Below are 15,491 nucleotides of genomic sequence, written 5' to 3'. Positions count from 1 at the left end.
CCACACTGTCATCTCAAAGCTGTTCTTGTGATCACACATTCGTAGGCCAACATAGCGCATGCACACAGAATCAGCAAGGAATCATCTTTTTCCTCAATAATCTCTTTGAACTGGAAAGGCAGCAACAACACAGCTCTCCCACACGACAGGCAAGCAGCTCTAGATCATCACTCAGAGTGATTTTACCAGACATTTTGTAGTCCAAACATATTTCTTCCTAAAAACATCAAGCTTCACAATTACCAATCATGGATTAGAAGCCTTCCTGCCTTTATCTCTAATATACCAAAAGAAACAGCCAGTCAGCAGAGAAAGGCCCTGTCTTTTGCATAAACCCAAACACACACAGGGGCCAGACTATCTTAGCTGCAAGTACTCTCTGCAGCACCACCTCTCCCACCCAGTTTCTCCTTCGGCCAGGACTGCTCCCAGCAGCCAGAGCTCCCCCACGTCTCCTCTGTAAAGGCTGCTATTAGATGTTACTCCAAATATCTGTTCATGAGCTGTTGGCTGAAGCTCTGTTTGAAGGCACTGATTTTCCACCTAAAGTTTTCTCCTGAACTACAGCCCTCTAAAGCCCAGACCCCAGATGAGTTTGTTTTTGTCTGATCTGGCACCCTGCTTATATAGACCCTGGGAAAGAGCTGGGGAGTAAGGCAGCTTCTCTGGCTCTGGGTCCCCCAGGCTGGTCTCCATTTAGCAAGGCCCCAGGTGGGACGGAGCTCCGGACACACAATAACACACCCTGGAGACACTCACTTCTCCCCGCCTGTTCCTACCTCTCAACAACGGGTTGTAGGTAAGAACTTCGGTCAGGGTGTGTCTAAAAAACTGCTGCAAGGAATCCGGATGAACCGCACTTTTATAAACTGACACATTGAACACATTCAGCCTACAAATGACAAGGAAATAGAAACAATGCACAGGAAGTATGATCAACCAGGTGCTGATTAGGGTGAATGACTAATTTTTCTTCTACACCTATCTTATCAAATTGCTAGAGATATATACTTTTTCGTATGTATTTCTAAAAATCCATTGCTTACTCAACATTACGTAGCTATTAGATTTACAAACTTTCTAATGTATATCCCTGCACAGGACGGGAGTGAATGTTGACATGTACAAAGGAGTTAAACAAAACCGGTTTGGAAGCAGGAATTGGAGCATGACGGCAGCTTCCAGGTGTTTCTGCTCAGAAGCAGAGGGAGAAAACTTGATGAGGGAAACTAACCAAATGCCAGGAAAGTGCTCCAAGATTGGTTCCAACACTGCCAGAACACCCTTTCCTACCTGATGCTTATCTTCTTACAAGCATTTTTATTTGCACATATTTTATTAAAGAGGAGAATATTAAACACCCCATCTGGGGTGGTGTGTGTGTGTAAATAAATTTTAAAAGCCCCACAACATTCCCCCTATTTCAGTTACAAGTGTAACAGTGGATAAAAAAACTTCCTCCTGACATTATTCGGAGGAACAGCATTTCTTACCAGAACCTCATAGCTTGCAATGTGGAAACCTCTTCCTGCTTCTCTTTACCAACAGCATCAAGCACCCCTGTACCCCAAAATAACAACACAAAAACACAATGAGAGAAATGGAAAGAACTGTGACACTAAACACACAGGAACTAACAGGAACAAGCAATCTGTGCACCTTTAAGAAGGTGACCCCATTAGGGAAATATGCAGAAGCCATTCAGCAGCATTAAATTCTTACGAAATTTTTTCAAAAGTGACACAGACTCAAAAACTATTAACACTAACCTTGAACCAATTTAAAAGTGTTCCCAAGAATGTGCTAATAATTAAGCCATCTAAAAATGCACATAAATTAGTATTCAATTTCCAAACCCAATCCTAATTGTGCAGTGCATCTCTAAGTGTGAACACTGCAAAGCTGCATGAGAGAAAAGTCTGTCTGGAGGCAGGGATTTGCACAAGCAAGCTTTGAATTAACAACCCCTGGAAAGAATGGTTTTAACTGCCCTCGCCAAACAAAAACCACGCTGGTGTAAGCGCCACAAATTTCTAACAGCAGTGGGACTTCATGTTATGTTTGCTTAGCAGAAAGTCCTTCAAAAGCTAGTTCTGCCCCCAAATGACTGGAGAAGTCAAACAGGTTGGTGGCTTGCACAGCACATTGCCTTGACCATCAGCCTACACACCACTCAAAAGCCCACACACTGAGACCCTTTGCTTTACAGCGTGCTGCAGCGGCAGTTTTTGTTTCTTGTCCCATCCTACCTTTAAAAGCCTCCTACAGTTAATACTGAGCTGGGGCAGCAAAACAGGCATCCCTCACATGCCTTTCGTGAGGCAGTCCAGTGTTAATACGTAATACTCTCCTCCCCTGCTGAGGAATACTTTAAGGTTAAGTAGGGGAGAATAGAGAAAAGGAGATAAACTCTACTTATCCTCGGGCACAGGAGTTCAACACAGCAAGATCAGTACTATGAAGTACAGTGCTCCTATGCTCCTCTCAGCCTGTCCTTCTCCTCCTGTGAAGGTCTTCATTAATAGTGAATTATTTTACATAAAGAATCCTAATGTTCTTCAAAGCAGTTGATTAGTTAAGTGAAACCCCTCAAAGGTGACCCAAAAGTATACGCTAATAAAAATACCTCATATAAAACTCATTTAATACAATTTTCAGACACACAGACTGCAAGTCAGTCAGTGGCAGTGCAGGCTGCACAAACGTGAAGGTCAAATGAAGAGCAGGTTAGCAGACTCCTGTCTGACTGCCAACAGCCTGCTTCTCTTACTGCAAAAATTCCCCTAGTCCCGTGTTTGTAAGGGTTATTTTTCAAGTACCAACACTGTTAAAGGGCCACCTGAGATGGGACTCATACATATTAAATAATAAAGCACTTCTCTTACAGCTTTCCCCTTTTAGAACCACTCTGCAAGGTCTGTAAGGCATCTCTGTCTAAAGACAATGCTCCCTGCAAGAGGTGGGGTAAGGGATAAGGCTGGCAGCACCCATGAGAGACTCAGAATGGAGGGAGCAGTCCTGGTGTTATGTCCTGGGTTTCAGTCATCTTACAGCAGAGGAAAAGCTCTAACCTCTGCAGTAGCACTGAGCATGTTCCTGAAACATGCCAGCAACAAAAGTGGTAAAGTGCTGTCACTAAGGAGATAGGAAAGTAACAGCAGCCGCACAGATTATACTAATACACTGGTGTCGGGAACGTGAGGAGGTGTAAGGGAACGCTTCCTCTGCTGTAGAGCCAATACAGCAATTTACCATGAGGATCATCTGTGACATCAGACAAAAAGAAACCCTCCTGTATGTTTAGTCTTTCTGCATCGGGATTTGCAATGCAAATCAGGCACTGCTACGCTTGGGCTCTCAGCAGCAGCATCAGGACTGCCCAGGCCAAAACAGGCACGTTGTCCCTGGGACAGTTCTTGAAGACTGGCTGTTTAAAGACTACACATGTACATTAGATGTCTTTGCTCAGCATTTAAAACAAACAAAAAAAAGTTTCACAAAACAGTCTGCAAATCCAAACTGTGAGCCAGCAAAATAGCCTACTTGCACATAACTTTGTAAACTCAACATTTAATTTACTAAGCAGAAAAAAATTATCTAGGCCTAACCTCTGTGCTACAATTGTTTCCAATCAAACTTGTTAAAAATCAGATCAGATAGCTACCTGATGTTGCAGCTGGGAGCATCAAAATGAACTAGCATAAAAGGCAAGAAATTATCTGCAGTGTAGAAGACACTCACTTTACAAGAGTGAAGGGGAAAGCAGAGGCACATAAAATCAGTGACATAAATATTATGCATAACAAAGGAAAAGCATCCCAGGCAAAGGATTTCTCCTTAGAGATTTAGCAATGCCCTTAGAGATTTAGCAATGAACAAGGAATGTAAGTCTAGCAAACAGCAGTGACTGCACAAAGCTAGGAATCACAAAAACACTTACATGTCAACATTCTTTGCAAGACGGCATGACAGATCTGTTCAAAATTGACAAATTAAGACCATTTAGAGTTTAAAAGAGCTATAGTTATATGCAGAAAAAGTAAATTGACTCAAAGAAAGAGTTTTGTCCCTCTTAATTTAAAGCTTAACTTTTACCTCAGGCTCTACTGTAGAACAGATACAATAGACCAAAGGGCAAGCATTTCCCATGCTTACCAGCACTCCATGCCTCATATTCAAATGGAAAAAAGGTGAAACCAAGGAAGCTTAAAAAGTCCTTGATGTGTCACCTTGGAGAAATCCTCCATACAAAAAGTCTCTGTTCTGGTTTCACCATTTCCTCTGCATCCACTCCAGCACCTGGACCACCACCACCTTCTTTGTTGCTCTAAGCTCTGATCTATTTACACTCAGTGAGGCACAGAGGTGTATAATGAAACTACTCTTTTAAACAACCGTTAGTAAATAGGTTCATTTTGTCCTTACATAGGGGACATTCTTGAATTCCGACTTCCTTCCCAGCTCCGAAGTTTGCTGAAAGCCATTCTGAAGAAACAGTATTGCAAAGTCTGCAAATCAAGAAGGAATTAGTGTTTCAGCATCTCCCTTTCAATAAAGATCACTTGCTCTTTCGCCTCGCCATCTGTCTCCCAATAGGACTAGTGTCTGAAAAGCCTCATTCACTACACAGCAGTGAGCAGGAATCATTTATTTTCTTGGAGTAAAATTACACCCAGGCAAAAGGACCTAGAACAACAGATGGCAAGGAGCACAGAACCTTAAAGGATTATAAAGGCTGAAGAATTTACAGGTGTTATGCTCTATTACCACTGCAGAACTCATATGGGTTGTACCTGACCAATTGCACTGGTCCAAAGGTCTGACTACAGCTCCTCAGTCAAATGGTGTAGTGATTTTTTTCTAAACAAAACCACAAAATAAATAATAGAAAATGACAGGGGGGAAATGGAACTGTTAAATATTTCTGGTCCAAAATATCTCAGACACTTTGCAGGAGCATCACACTCTCAATATATCATCCCTGGCCCCATACACCTTGCAACTACACTTTCTTGTGATACTGTAACTCAAGGGGATATACAAATTCAAAACAATTATCTTTGAAGGGAAAAAAAATTGCTAAATTTACCAAATATAAAAATAGATTCCCCTGACTGAAACAGGTAAGAAAATGCAAAGTGAGGCCTCTGTTCTTACACCTCCAAGCTTTTGACTTGCACAGCTCCTGCTGCAGGCTGTGCAGACCAGCAGCCGGACCCCGATCCACCAGTGCCCAGTTGAGTGCCTTGCCTGAGAGAATGCGCCCAGCGAGCTCCACATCCCTGGAGGACTCCTCCACCTGCTCACAGAGGCCACAAAGGCTGTTGCACAGCCACTCCACCACAGCAGGGGCAGCCGGGTTGCTGAGAACAAACAAAAGCACGTTCAATTCAATCCTTCCTGCTTCTTTTAAGGCTTGAGTTTTTGCTCCACCATCCTCTTGGACTCAGGAAAGAACCATCTGTGCAGGACTCTGCCCTATATGTGGCATTTCATTTCTTTAATTTGGAACAGCAAGAGCTTTATTTGCTTTATAAAAAGCTTCTACAACAAGCATATCCAAAGGAAAAAATACATGTGAAGTTGTGTGTTCAAGTATTTCCTCACAGAATGGTTTGGGTTGGAAGGGACATTAAAGATCACCTAGTTCCAACCCCCCTGCCACAGGCAGGGACACCTTCCACTAGACCAGGTTGCTCAAAGCCCCATCCAACCTGGCCTTGGACACTTCCAGGGATGGAGCATCCACAGCTTCCCTGGGCAACCTGTTCCAGTGCCTCACCACCCTCACAGTGAAGATCATCTTCCTTACACCCAATCTAAATCTACCCTCTTTCAGTTTAAAGCCATTACCCCTTGTCCTATCACTACACTCCCTGATAAAGAGTCCCTCCCCATCTTTCCTGTAGGCCCCCTTTAAGTACTGGAAGGCCGCTCTGAGGTCTCCCTTCTCTTCTGCAGGCTGAACCACCCTGTTCTCTGAAGATTAACTCTGCCAAATCTCACCAAAATTTAAGGTTTGGGGAAGACAGAAGCACACAGCTTCTGCAAAGCAAGACTTCTCATCAAGACCAGCACTAATTTTTATGGGCTAAACGAGTTTCCAAAGCAGACCTGGAGGCACGCCCAGATAAATTCAAGGAGCTGGGTGACTGAGTCCTTTCCCACACTGCTTGCTAACTACCCACACCCACTGCAGCAGTGAAACAAAGCACTAGATAAAGCATCACCTAGGACGGTCTGCAGTGGTGGTTCCCACCGAACCATTTTGCTTCACATTGCGGCCAATTCGGCAGCCATTGGACAGCCAGCCACCACATCTTGAACTGTGCTACTTAACCCAGAGTAACCGCTCAGAGTTACCCAGGGTAACTTCTTAAATCCTGCTAATCTGATCACTTGCCAGCACCTGACTATATTCTTAGTCCAGAATACTCATGACTAATCCCCGATTACATTTCAATAGGCTTTAAGAGATTAAATACATCTGCAAACCTATAAACCTCTGCTCACCTCTCCAGCAGCTCTCCCAGTCCAACAATGTCGCCTCTGTGCAGGTGCCACACAGCTTCCAGCACTGGAGGGTCCTAACAAGATGTCGCAATTAGGTCATAGTCTGCATTTTGCAGTTAACGTTAACATTTGACTAACGTAAACTATACATAAAAACTAAATTCCATTTATTCAAACTATCCAGAACTTACTGAAATTAAAAAATGACAACATAGGAAATACCAGATGCGGAAAGATTATATCTGATTTTTCCTTTCCACAAATTTTGAATGGTTTAGGGCTGTAGATAGATCACCATTTTAAATTTTCATGGTCAAGTGATAAATATATCCATCTTTGTCCCCCTGAAATAATGCTGATTCTGCATATTCAAAGGAACACTGAATATCCCAGAAAACAGGTAACACCACTAAGTTTCAAGTCTTGTTAATTCAGATCCAGAAACAGATTAGAGAATTATCACTTAGCCTGTTAACTCTTTATTAGTCTCTGAAGCGAGTTTGTTGCTCTCAAATCCATTTCCCAATAGGAGATGACAGAAAGAGACACTGAAACTGTATGGGCAGAGGCCGATGGACACAGAGGAAAAAACAACACTGCTTGGGCAGTCCTGCTGCTGAACGCCAGGCTCGTCATCAGCAAAATTGGCACCAGGCATTGCTTCCATGCAGATGAAACTGCACCATTCATGCCTCCCTGCAACATCCCTTCCAGCTCCTGCCTGGAACAGCATGTCCTGGAGAGTCTTATGTGTCCTGGTTTCAGCTGGGATAGAGTTAATTTTCTTTCCAGCAGCTGGTATAGTGTTATGTTTTGGGTTCAGTAGGAGAAGAATGTTGATAACACACTGATGTTTTCACTCTTGCTAAGTAGTGTTTATACAGAGTCAAGGATTTTTCAGCTTCTCGTGCCCAGCCAGCAAGAAGGCTGGAGGGGCACAAGAAGTTGGGAGGGGACACAGCTGACCCAAACAGGCCAAAGGGTTATTCCATACCATGTGACGTCATGTCCAGTATAGAAACGGGGGGAGTTGGCCAGGGGGCAGATCGCTGCTCAGGAATTAACTGGTCATTGATCAGCAAGTGGTGAGCAATTGCATTGTGCATCAATTGTTTTGTATATTTCAATTCTTTTATTATTATTATTGTAATTTTATTATTGTTATTATTATCATTATTAGTTTCTTCCTTTCCGTTCTGTTAAACTGTTCTTACCTCAACCCACGAGTTTTAGCTTTTTGTTTGTTTCTCTCCCCCATCCCACTGGGTGGGGGGGAAGTGAGTGAGCAGCTGCGTGGTGCTTAGTTGCTGGCTGGGGTTAAACCATGACACTGTCCTAGCAAAGCAGGACTCCAGGGTGCAGCAGTAACTTCTGCTCATTCCAGCCTCCATACAAAAACGCTCCAAGTCAGAAACAAAATCTTCACACCTTGTGAAGGAAGAGGTGCTTGGGAGTCTTGGGCACACAAGCCATTCAGGAGAAAAGCCAAAGCCCCGCAAGCTTTCTGCGGCGACCAGCAGCTGCCTTGTAGCATGACCCTAGACTCGCCCACATACTTTGTCTTGGACAACCTAATTCTTTACTGTAACAATCTCAATTACACAGCAGCACTTGATCTCCATGTCTACTCGAGAATGAGGAGATCTTAATCAGCCTACAAAACACACAGGATTCTATTTTCAGCCCAGGATCAGATATTTGAGACTAGAGCATGCCTCTTTATCCTGACAGATCAGCCTCTTCCTTCTTTCCCACCAGAGCAGGGAGCAACCAAAACCATCCCGCTCACAAAAGCCCTTAACTCCACTTAGAGCATCACTTATCTTAAGAAAACAAACCACCCAATGAAATCAAGACAACACATTTGTGAAGCAATGGGACCTGTTATCTACTATCGTATTTCTCTCAAGCTATTTTCTGCATGCATTCCCAGGTAAATAGAGCGGAGAACCAGAATGCCAAAGATGCACTGAATATTGCTGGCAAAGTACATAAAGGGCTTCTGGGACCGTGCCACCCCACAGCCAGCTTGGAGCTTCAGCACTGTCTGGTCGATTGATCTGGATTGCTTAGGCCAGACAGCAAACCTACACGCCAATTGATGGAGAGTTATTAGCATACTTCATGGATAACAGTAAGGCAGCGAAGCTAAATAGACAAGAAAATGATACCCCCAAGCTTCTATTAACTGTGGTGTCACCTCAGATGAGTTTAATCCCATTACCCGTACTATAACTCCAGACACTATGCCCTTCCTCGCTGCTTCCTAGTGAGAACGAGCCATGCTGAGTACAAATGGAAAGAGTTAGACATCTCTGGACTCCCTAAAAACCAACGCTTGATCACCAAGATGCTGTCAACTCTCCTTTGTGGCAGTTTCTCAGAAGTGGCCACACAATTTTAATAATTCACCTGCTTCCAAACCTCTAATAAGTCCTTTTCAAAAAAGCAAATCCTGCTACAGAGGCAAGGAAGCTCCCAGTGAACTTGCTTTAAAATAAACAAAACAAACAAAAAAAACCCCATCATTTATAATTCAGTTCATGCTTTTAAAAGGCCAGAAAGACCACAGTCATTCTCAAGATGAGTTCATGACTGCAGTCGACCATGAGCAGAGGTGAGCAGTGGCAAGAAAAACACTGAGGGAAACTGAACAATCACAGCACTTCACTAGTCCATTTAAGTTATCCCTGGCCTTCATGGGAGAGGAGGGTTGAAAACACACAGGTGAAGTCTAAACAGTCTGTAACACAGCAACATTTCTCCATGAGTTCTTACCTTCATTTTCCACATTTCTTGACAGAAGAGCGAGCGACAGAACACATTGTTTGCCAGCAAATCTTTGACCGTTTGAAGCAAGCAAGACAACCTCTTCTGGAATAACCCCATAAATTAAGCAGAAATAATTTCCTTTGTAAATAATGCATTCTTAGAAAAACAATGTGTTACTTTTCCCTGTTTACTGTTTTTTAAAGGCTTGAATAGTAGAGAGAATTCATGGGAAATGCCCAAACTTTTCCATCTTAAGGCTGAAGTAACAGCAGCCAGGCTGACAGCAGTGACACCTGACAGCTCCTCAGAGGTGAATTGAGCCAGCAGCCACGGCACAGCTTTTGTATGGATGGCCATCGCCACACCTGGCTACACCGCAAACTGAGACAATTGATAAAGGTGGAATCGTGGCTTAAAGAGACCAAGTCTGAGGTACACCAGAGGTTGTAACACAGGATCTGCTCAGAGACCTGTGTTAACACTGCACTTCAGCAACAGACAAAAAAATTAGTTTCCAAGCTGTCAAAACCAGCCGCTTTCCTGTATAGGAGAAGAACGTCATACTTCTGTGAGCATATTGGACACATAAATGAATAATCAGCCGCTCAGGTCCTACATGTTTGGGTGACTTTATCAGAACAGATAAACTGGGTTTAAAGTCAAACCTAACAATACCGTTTTCTTGATAAACTAAATGTAAACCTTTTCCCTTACTCTCTGGTCCAAGTTCAGCAGTGGGACTTGAAAGGGGCTTGCAGAAGCCTGGCAGATCCGCTCGATGTTGGTAACAGCATTTTTGGCTGCCAATATTGCTGTGGGTACACCCAATCTTGAGGCCTGTTCCTGCAGCACAGAGACTAAAAAAAACAAAAAACAAAAAAACCCAAAACAAACCACAAAGCAGAAAGCTGTCAGCATGGGAGAAAAAAAAAGGGTTTGAACACATGGCTATGAAGACAGAAGCCCAAAGTCTTAAAGTCCTTACAGCACAGATGTTATTTGTTGCAAATCATTTTTATTTCCATGTATCATTCCTTTACTGTACAAAAAACAGGGGCAGAACAACCAGGGGCAGAGGTGGAGTATCCTCGCTAAGCAGATTTTTGTATTTTAGTCTTGTAGGGCTCACAGTAACACTTTCAAGTAATCAAAATATTTAATGATCAGACCTTGCCAGCAGTGTCATCACTGGACAAGTAAGAAATGAGTAGCCAAGCGGGAAACCAGAACAATGAAAAGAAAGTAAAATTGGGATTGCATTTAACAGGCAGAAATTCAGTACATAAAGAAAAGTTCTTTCCCACATCTGTCTCCAACAGATACTCTTTCCCTCACCTATAAATGATTCTGACGATACTTCCTGGTGCTCTACACCACCCTGTCCACCTGGCTTGACTGAATCTTCCACCTGGAAGCCAAACAAAAACATAACAGTCTTAGCCGTCTATTGCACACAATTTCAAACCTATTCCCTCTAAAGTATACTGAGCAGCCCTGGCATTCTTGGGGGCTGGAGCAAATGAAGTGAAATTAACCAAGCTCTCACATGGTCGTGATAAACCAGAGATTTCAGGGTACTTTATAAGAGGCTTAAGTACAGTTATCTTCATTTTATGCAGAGAAAAGAAGATACAGGTCAAAGTTACTTGTCCCCAGTCACCCAACAGATCAGCAGCAGCACCAGGAACAAAATTTCTGTCTTTCAAGTCCCTTCTGTGAAGCCACACTGACATAAATATTTGATGAAACATGTCAAAATGTTGGATCCTTTTCTAGTTAAATCCCCTTTTTTCTTTTTATAAAGACAAATATTCTGTATAGAAACATCCTTGTGGCTGAACTGTGGGAAGTATTTGAATAGTCTATTCAAGTTAACAAAATCAAAAGCTCTCTCCAGTGTGTGAGGAGAAGGTAGAACATGGCTGTCAGAATGTTGGCTCAAGTGCCTATATAGGCAAATGACACAGGTTTTCATAAAGACAGTCACATTAGTCAGAAATGGTTCGTAATTCAGAGAAAACGCAATAGTCTCTCCTGATTTTCCCCCCCCACCATATTCACAAGAAGCCAGTTCTGACCCCAAGGAAAAGGTGCTGGATTTCCCTTTGTCTCAAATCCAAACCATGCTTAGCAATTTTTAGTCTGCAACAATAAAACAGAGGAATAAAGGGGGGGGGGGGGGGGAAATCTCATTTCTGCAACACAGACCTCTAAAGTTCAGCTTATTCCCACAGTGTTGTTTTTTCTTTTCACTTATCATGAAAACTGTGTTCCCAGTACATTCATTCTACAGTTGCCCTAGGAAGGGCCCTGGTGGAACCCACCTCCAGCTGGCATGTCCCACAATCCCCAGCCTGACCACTACACCCCAAACTGCCCACTCCTACCTCCAGGAGGAGGTCATTCAGGTTCTGATGGCGATCCAGAAGGCGTAGAGCTGCTTCCTGGAGCTCTGCTCCGCTCCTAAAGGCACTTTTTCGTTTCCTGGCTCTCCCTGCTGAGAAGTTGGGATTTCTTTTATAACCACAGCTTGCTCTGACAGCCCCCAGGGACATCTCCCTCTCTTTGCTGCTACGGTACACGTCATTGACGGGGCAAAGGTGGCCCCAGTCAGACCCTCGTTGTCATGCTGGCAGCATGACAGGAGCAGTGCAGGATGTTTCTGACAGGTCTGCTCCAGGCAGCTCAGCAGACAAAGCCCCGTGGCCTTCAGCATGAGCAGCCCAGCACAGCCAAGAACCTGCCAGCCACTGTCAGCCATCAGCCTCCAAAGGCCCTTGGCCCAAAGCAAACAAAGTGCTGCCCTGACACCCCCACCCCAGAAGAGAAGCTGCAGCAGGGCCACAGGAAGGCCACCAGCGTTTGGGAGAGGGTCCCTGGGAGGAGGAGGAGCAGCAGGGCTGAGGAGGAGCTGAGGTGAGGGGCTGCCAGGAGCCCAGAGCACCACACAGGCCGGAGCAGCAGGGTACATGAGGGTGGAGAGGGGCCATTCACCCCTCGCTTTCCCTCCGCTGTCCCTGCGGGAAGCGCCAGGCCAAGAGCTCACTCAGAGGAGCCCCGGCCTACCCAGCCCGCACGTACCCAGCAGGTCCCTCCACGTCCTCCCGCCCGGGCCCGCCATCACGGCGGCCCCCGCCCGCTTCCCGCCAAACAAACCCCCCCCGCCCTGCGCCGCCATTGGCTGCCAGCCGGGTGACGCAACCTTCGCCCATTGGCTGGAAACGCGCTGTGGTCCCGCCTACCCTACCGCCATCTTGGTAGTGGCGGAGGTGGTGTGGCTGCCATCTTGGGGAGGGCGACCGGTGTCGATTTGGGGGGGGGAGCTCTTGTATCAGGTGGTGGGGCGGCATGGCTGAGGTGGGACGTGGGGGGACACACTCCACAGAGGCTGTTGGCGGCAGTGTGTGTGAGTGGCTCACCGCCATATGGCCACCAGGAGAAGGAGCTTTCCCCTGATAGACCCTGAGGGGCATCAACTCGGCTGGGGCGGGGGGTCTCACAGACCCCCACAGACCAGCCGGGCTTCCCTGGGGGGCAAGGGTGCTGGGTGCCCCTTGTACCACCCAGGGAAGGGGACAAGAGGAGGCTGGAACTCCCAAGGGCAGAAATCACCAGCTGGGCATTGCTGGGGGCAATAAAGGTTTCAGAGGGAGCAGTGTGGAATTCCCACAGGGATTTTTCCCCAGTTGCCTCTCATCTAATCCTTCCCCGAGACGAACTGCTGGTTAGGTGCCGTTAGCGTGCCCCGCAGAGGGTTCAGGGCAGGAGGCGGCAATTCGTTTTGAGTCGCATGGCGGCGTACGGGCAGGTGAACAACCCCGGGGTGTTCACCGTCGGGAGGCTGGCTTCTGTTTGCAGACGTCGAAGAGGCCGTGCTGGAATTGGCCGTGGGATGTTTTTATTGCAGTGGAGCGAGTGAGTCAGCAGCGCTCGCTGACGAGAGCCAGGGAAAACATTTCCCAGCAGCATCGCGGGAGGTGAGGCTCCAGGTCTGGCCCTAGCGGTGCGATGGGGTCCCCCAACCAGCCTGCCAACCGTGCCGGAAAGTCACAGCACCGAATCTCGGCTTGGGGACAGAGAGTGAAACCCTTTCCAAAATCACATTTCTGAATTGCTTTAAACCCCCAATTCTGACGCTGCCTGGGGAGCTGGGGGAGCCCCGAGCCAGCAAAGCAAATCAAAACCTCTCCCTGACAGGGGGGACACCTGCAAGGGGCTCGTTTCGCAGATGGTGGGGATGGCCTACGTGGGGGAACGGAGGACACGGGTGACAGCTGAAGGAGTGGGGACACGGGTGGGAGCGGGGCTGTGGGACGTAGCACCTCCGAGTTGTCCCTGGGAAGGCACAGCCGGGAGGAACAGGCTCCGAGGGGAGCGGGAGTACTGAGTCAGAATGGGGGTCGCTACTGGAGGAATTGAGGGAAGGCGGGACTGAGGTTAGAGCCAGTAATTAACGTGATTAAGAAGCCGGAAGGAGTCATCTGCAATAGAATGAAATATTTGCATCACTGAGGGAAGGGAAGGGAAGGACCTGCCTCCAAACATCTTGGAGATAAGCAGGGAAGAAGGAATTACTTAGCAAGGTACAAAGAGATAAAAAGGAGAGCATGGGACGGGGCAGGGAGGGTAATTTCGGCTGGAGGTGAGGGGAAGCTGCCTGTCTGTGAGCTCTGAGGTCAGCACTGCACAGCCTCGGGGGCTGAGCTGAGCTCCAGCCACTGGGACATGTGCCAGGAACATGGAGACTCAGGGCCACCAGGATGTCCACTGTCCCATCCTCCCCGAGCATCCCTGGCTCCCTGCGGACAGGCCAGTACCCGTGTCCCGTGTGTCGCAGAGCCCCACGTCTGTGGGGTCTCACGCTGCGGGCCAGGGACGCCATCGCCCATAGGTGGCAATGGAACAGTAAATGTCTCTATTGCCAATACTGCCGGCAGGTCTCTGCGGCCTCGCTGGCTTACTGGCCTGCAAAGAGCTGGTCTTGCTATATTTAATCCTTCAATGCATTATCTGTGAGGTACACCAAGTTAATGCAGTCTGTGCAGAGAATTGGTTTTAATTAAAATATTAATGAAGACGACTCTGGAAAGGAAATGGAGCTTTAACAAGCGCTCTGTGATTCAATCTCTCTGCCTCTCCAGCCCCTGAGCCCTTTGTAGTGCCTTGCTCTCCTCCCGCAGCAGGACAGATCTGGCAGAGCCCGGCTGTGCTGAGCAGCAGGACCAGGTACGGCTGCATCAAGAGCAGGGTCTGGCCCAGAGGCAGTAATGTGGGACTGGCAGCTCTGGAGAAGGGCAGGAAAGCCTGCGGGCTTGCTCCCCTTGTTCAGAGAAAGGTTTAGCCTGGCTGCTCCCACCTGGACAAGAGGCGTGCGAAACCCCAGAGACCTTTGCAATAAAACTGAGTCCACAAGGCAGACGGCTTTGCAGGATCCGGCCTGATCTCTTCAAGCATCACACCCGTGAGCCACGGTTGCCTGGCAGGAATGGGCTCATCCATGTCCCGGGTCCTCCTCAGTTGCAGTTGAGGACAGGGCTGGCCACCATGCTCACAACCCCATTGCTTTCATCAGGAGCATGGATCAGCGTGCTTGTGCTCCTCCAAAGGGATCACTTGGCATGGCTGGCCCCAGCATGGCCAGCTCTGACCTGGAGCTTGGGTTTCTGGGGTGCTCCAGAAGTTTATTCATGCAGAGAGGAGGCTGGGGAGCTCTTACAGCATCTGCGCCCCAGGAGCCTGGTACCTCCTGGCAGACAGCAATGCTGCAGACCAGCGTGTAGGGCAGCAGTGGTGAACGCAGCAGGACGGGGCTTGGCATCGCCCTCAGTGAGACTGAAGTGGCAGTCTCGGGGCCGGGGCTTGATTGATTCAGGGCTGGCTGGGGTGTTTTGGGGAACCAGAAAGTCTGGGAGGAGCAAGTGGCCCATTACACCGGGTAGTTAGGGACTCATCTTTGGTTTGACCTAAGAAAAACCAGGGGGAAACCATCACCGTGGTGGCCAAACCGATGAGAAACCCTCTGAGGGGGTGCAGGGAGGTGCAGCCAAGAGCTCGGCATCGCTGCCTGGAGCCAGGGGCTGCACAGCAGGCAGTGATGCCAGCAAGATCCTCGAACTCCTGACCACATCTGAGGCCAGCATGCAACAAGAGTGACCTACCTTGTAAAATGCTCTCCTTTCATGGTCCCCAGTTTATTGCAGCATCTA

General features: G+C 47.1%; 1 protein-coding gene across 1 annotated transcript in view; it reads right to left on the bottom strand.

Moving 5' to 3' along the window:
* FANCA (Fanconi anemia, complementation group A) overlaps positions 1-12,406 on the bottom strand; it is a 39,453-nt gene extending 27,047 nt beyond the window's left edge. The window contains exons 1-11 of the mRNA XM_010579696.1: positions 12,367-12,406; positions 11,673-11,782; positions 10,621-10,693; positions 10,000-10,142; positions 9,292-9,387; positions 6,514-6,587; positions 5,251-5,363; positions 4,426-4,508; positions 3,941-3,974; positions 1,494-1,560; positions 780-892 (exon numbers count right to left, since the gene is read on the bottom strand). Of these exons, the coding sequence (XP_010577998.1) occupies positions 780-892; positions 1,494-1,560; positions 3,941-3,974; positions 4,426-4,508; positions 5,251-5,363; positions 6,514-6,587; positions 9,292-9,387; positions 10,000-10,142; positions 10,621-10,693; positions 11,673-11,782; positions 12,367-12,406 (946 nt within the window). The remainder of the gene's footprint in view (positions 1-779; positions 893-1,493; positions 1,561-3,940; positions 3,975-4,425; positions 4,509-5,250; positions 5,364-6,513; positions 6,588-9,291; positions 9,388-9,999; positions 10,143-10,620; positions 10,694-11,672; positions 11,783-12,366) is intronic.
* Positions 12,407-15,491: the final 3,085 nt, after the last annotated feature.

Source organism: Haliaeetus leucocephalus, unplaced genomic scaffold, assembly GCF_000737465.1.
Source record: "Haliaeetus leucocephalus isolate CR32 unplaced genomic scaffold, Haliaeetus_leucocephalus-4.0 Scaffold668, whole genome shotgun sequence".
Lineage (NCBI taxonomy): Eukaryota > Metazoa > Chordata > Aves > Accipitriformes > Accipitridae > Haliaeetus > Haliaeetus leucocephalus.
Note: the sequence above shows the minus strand (reverse complement) of the source record. Positions and strands in the feature narration are given on the sequence as shown.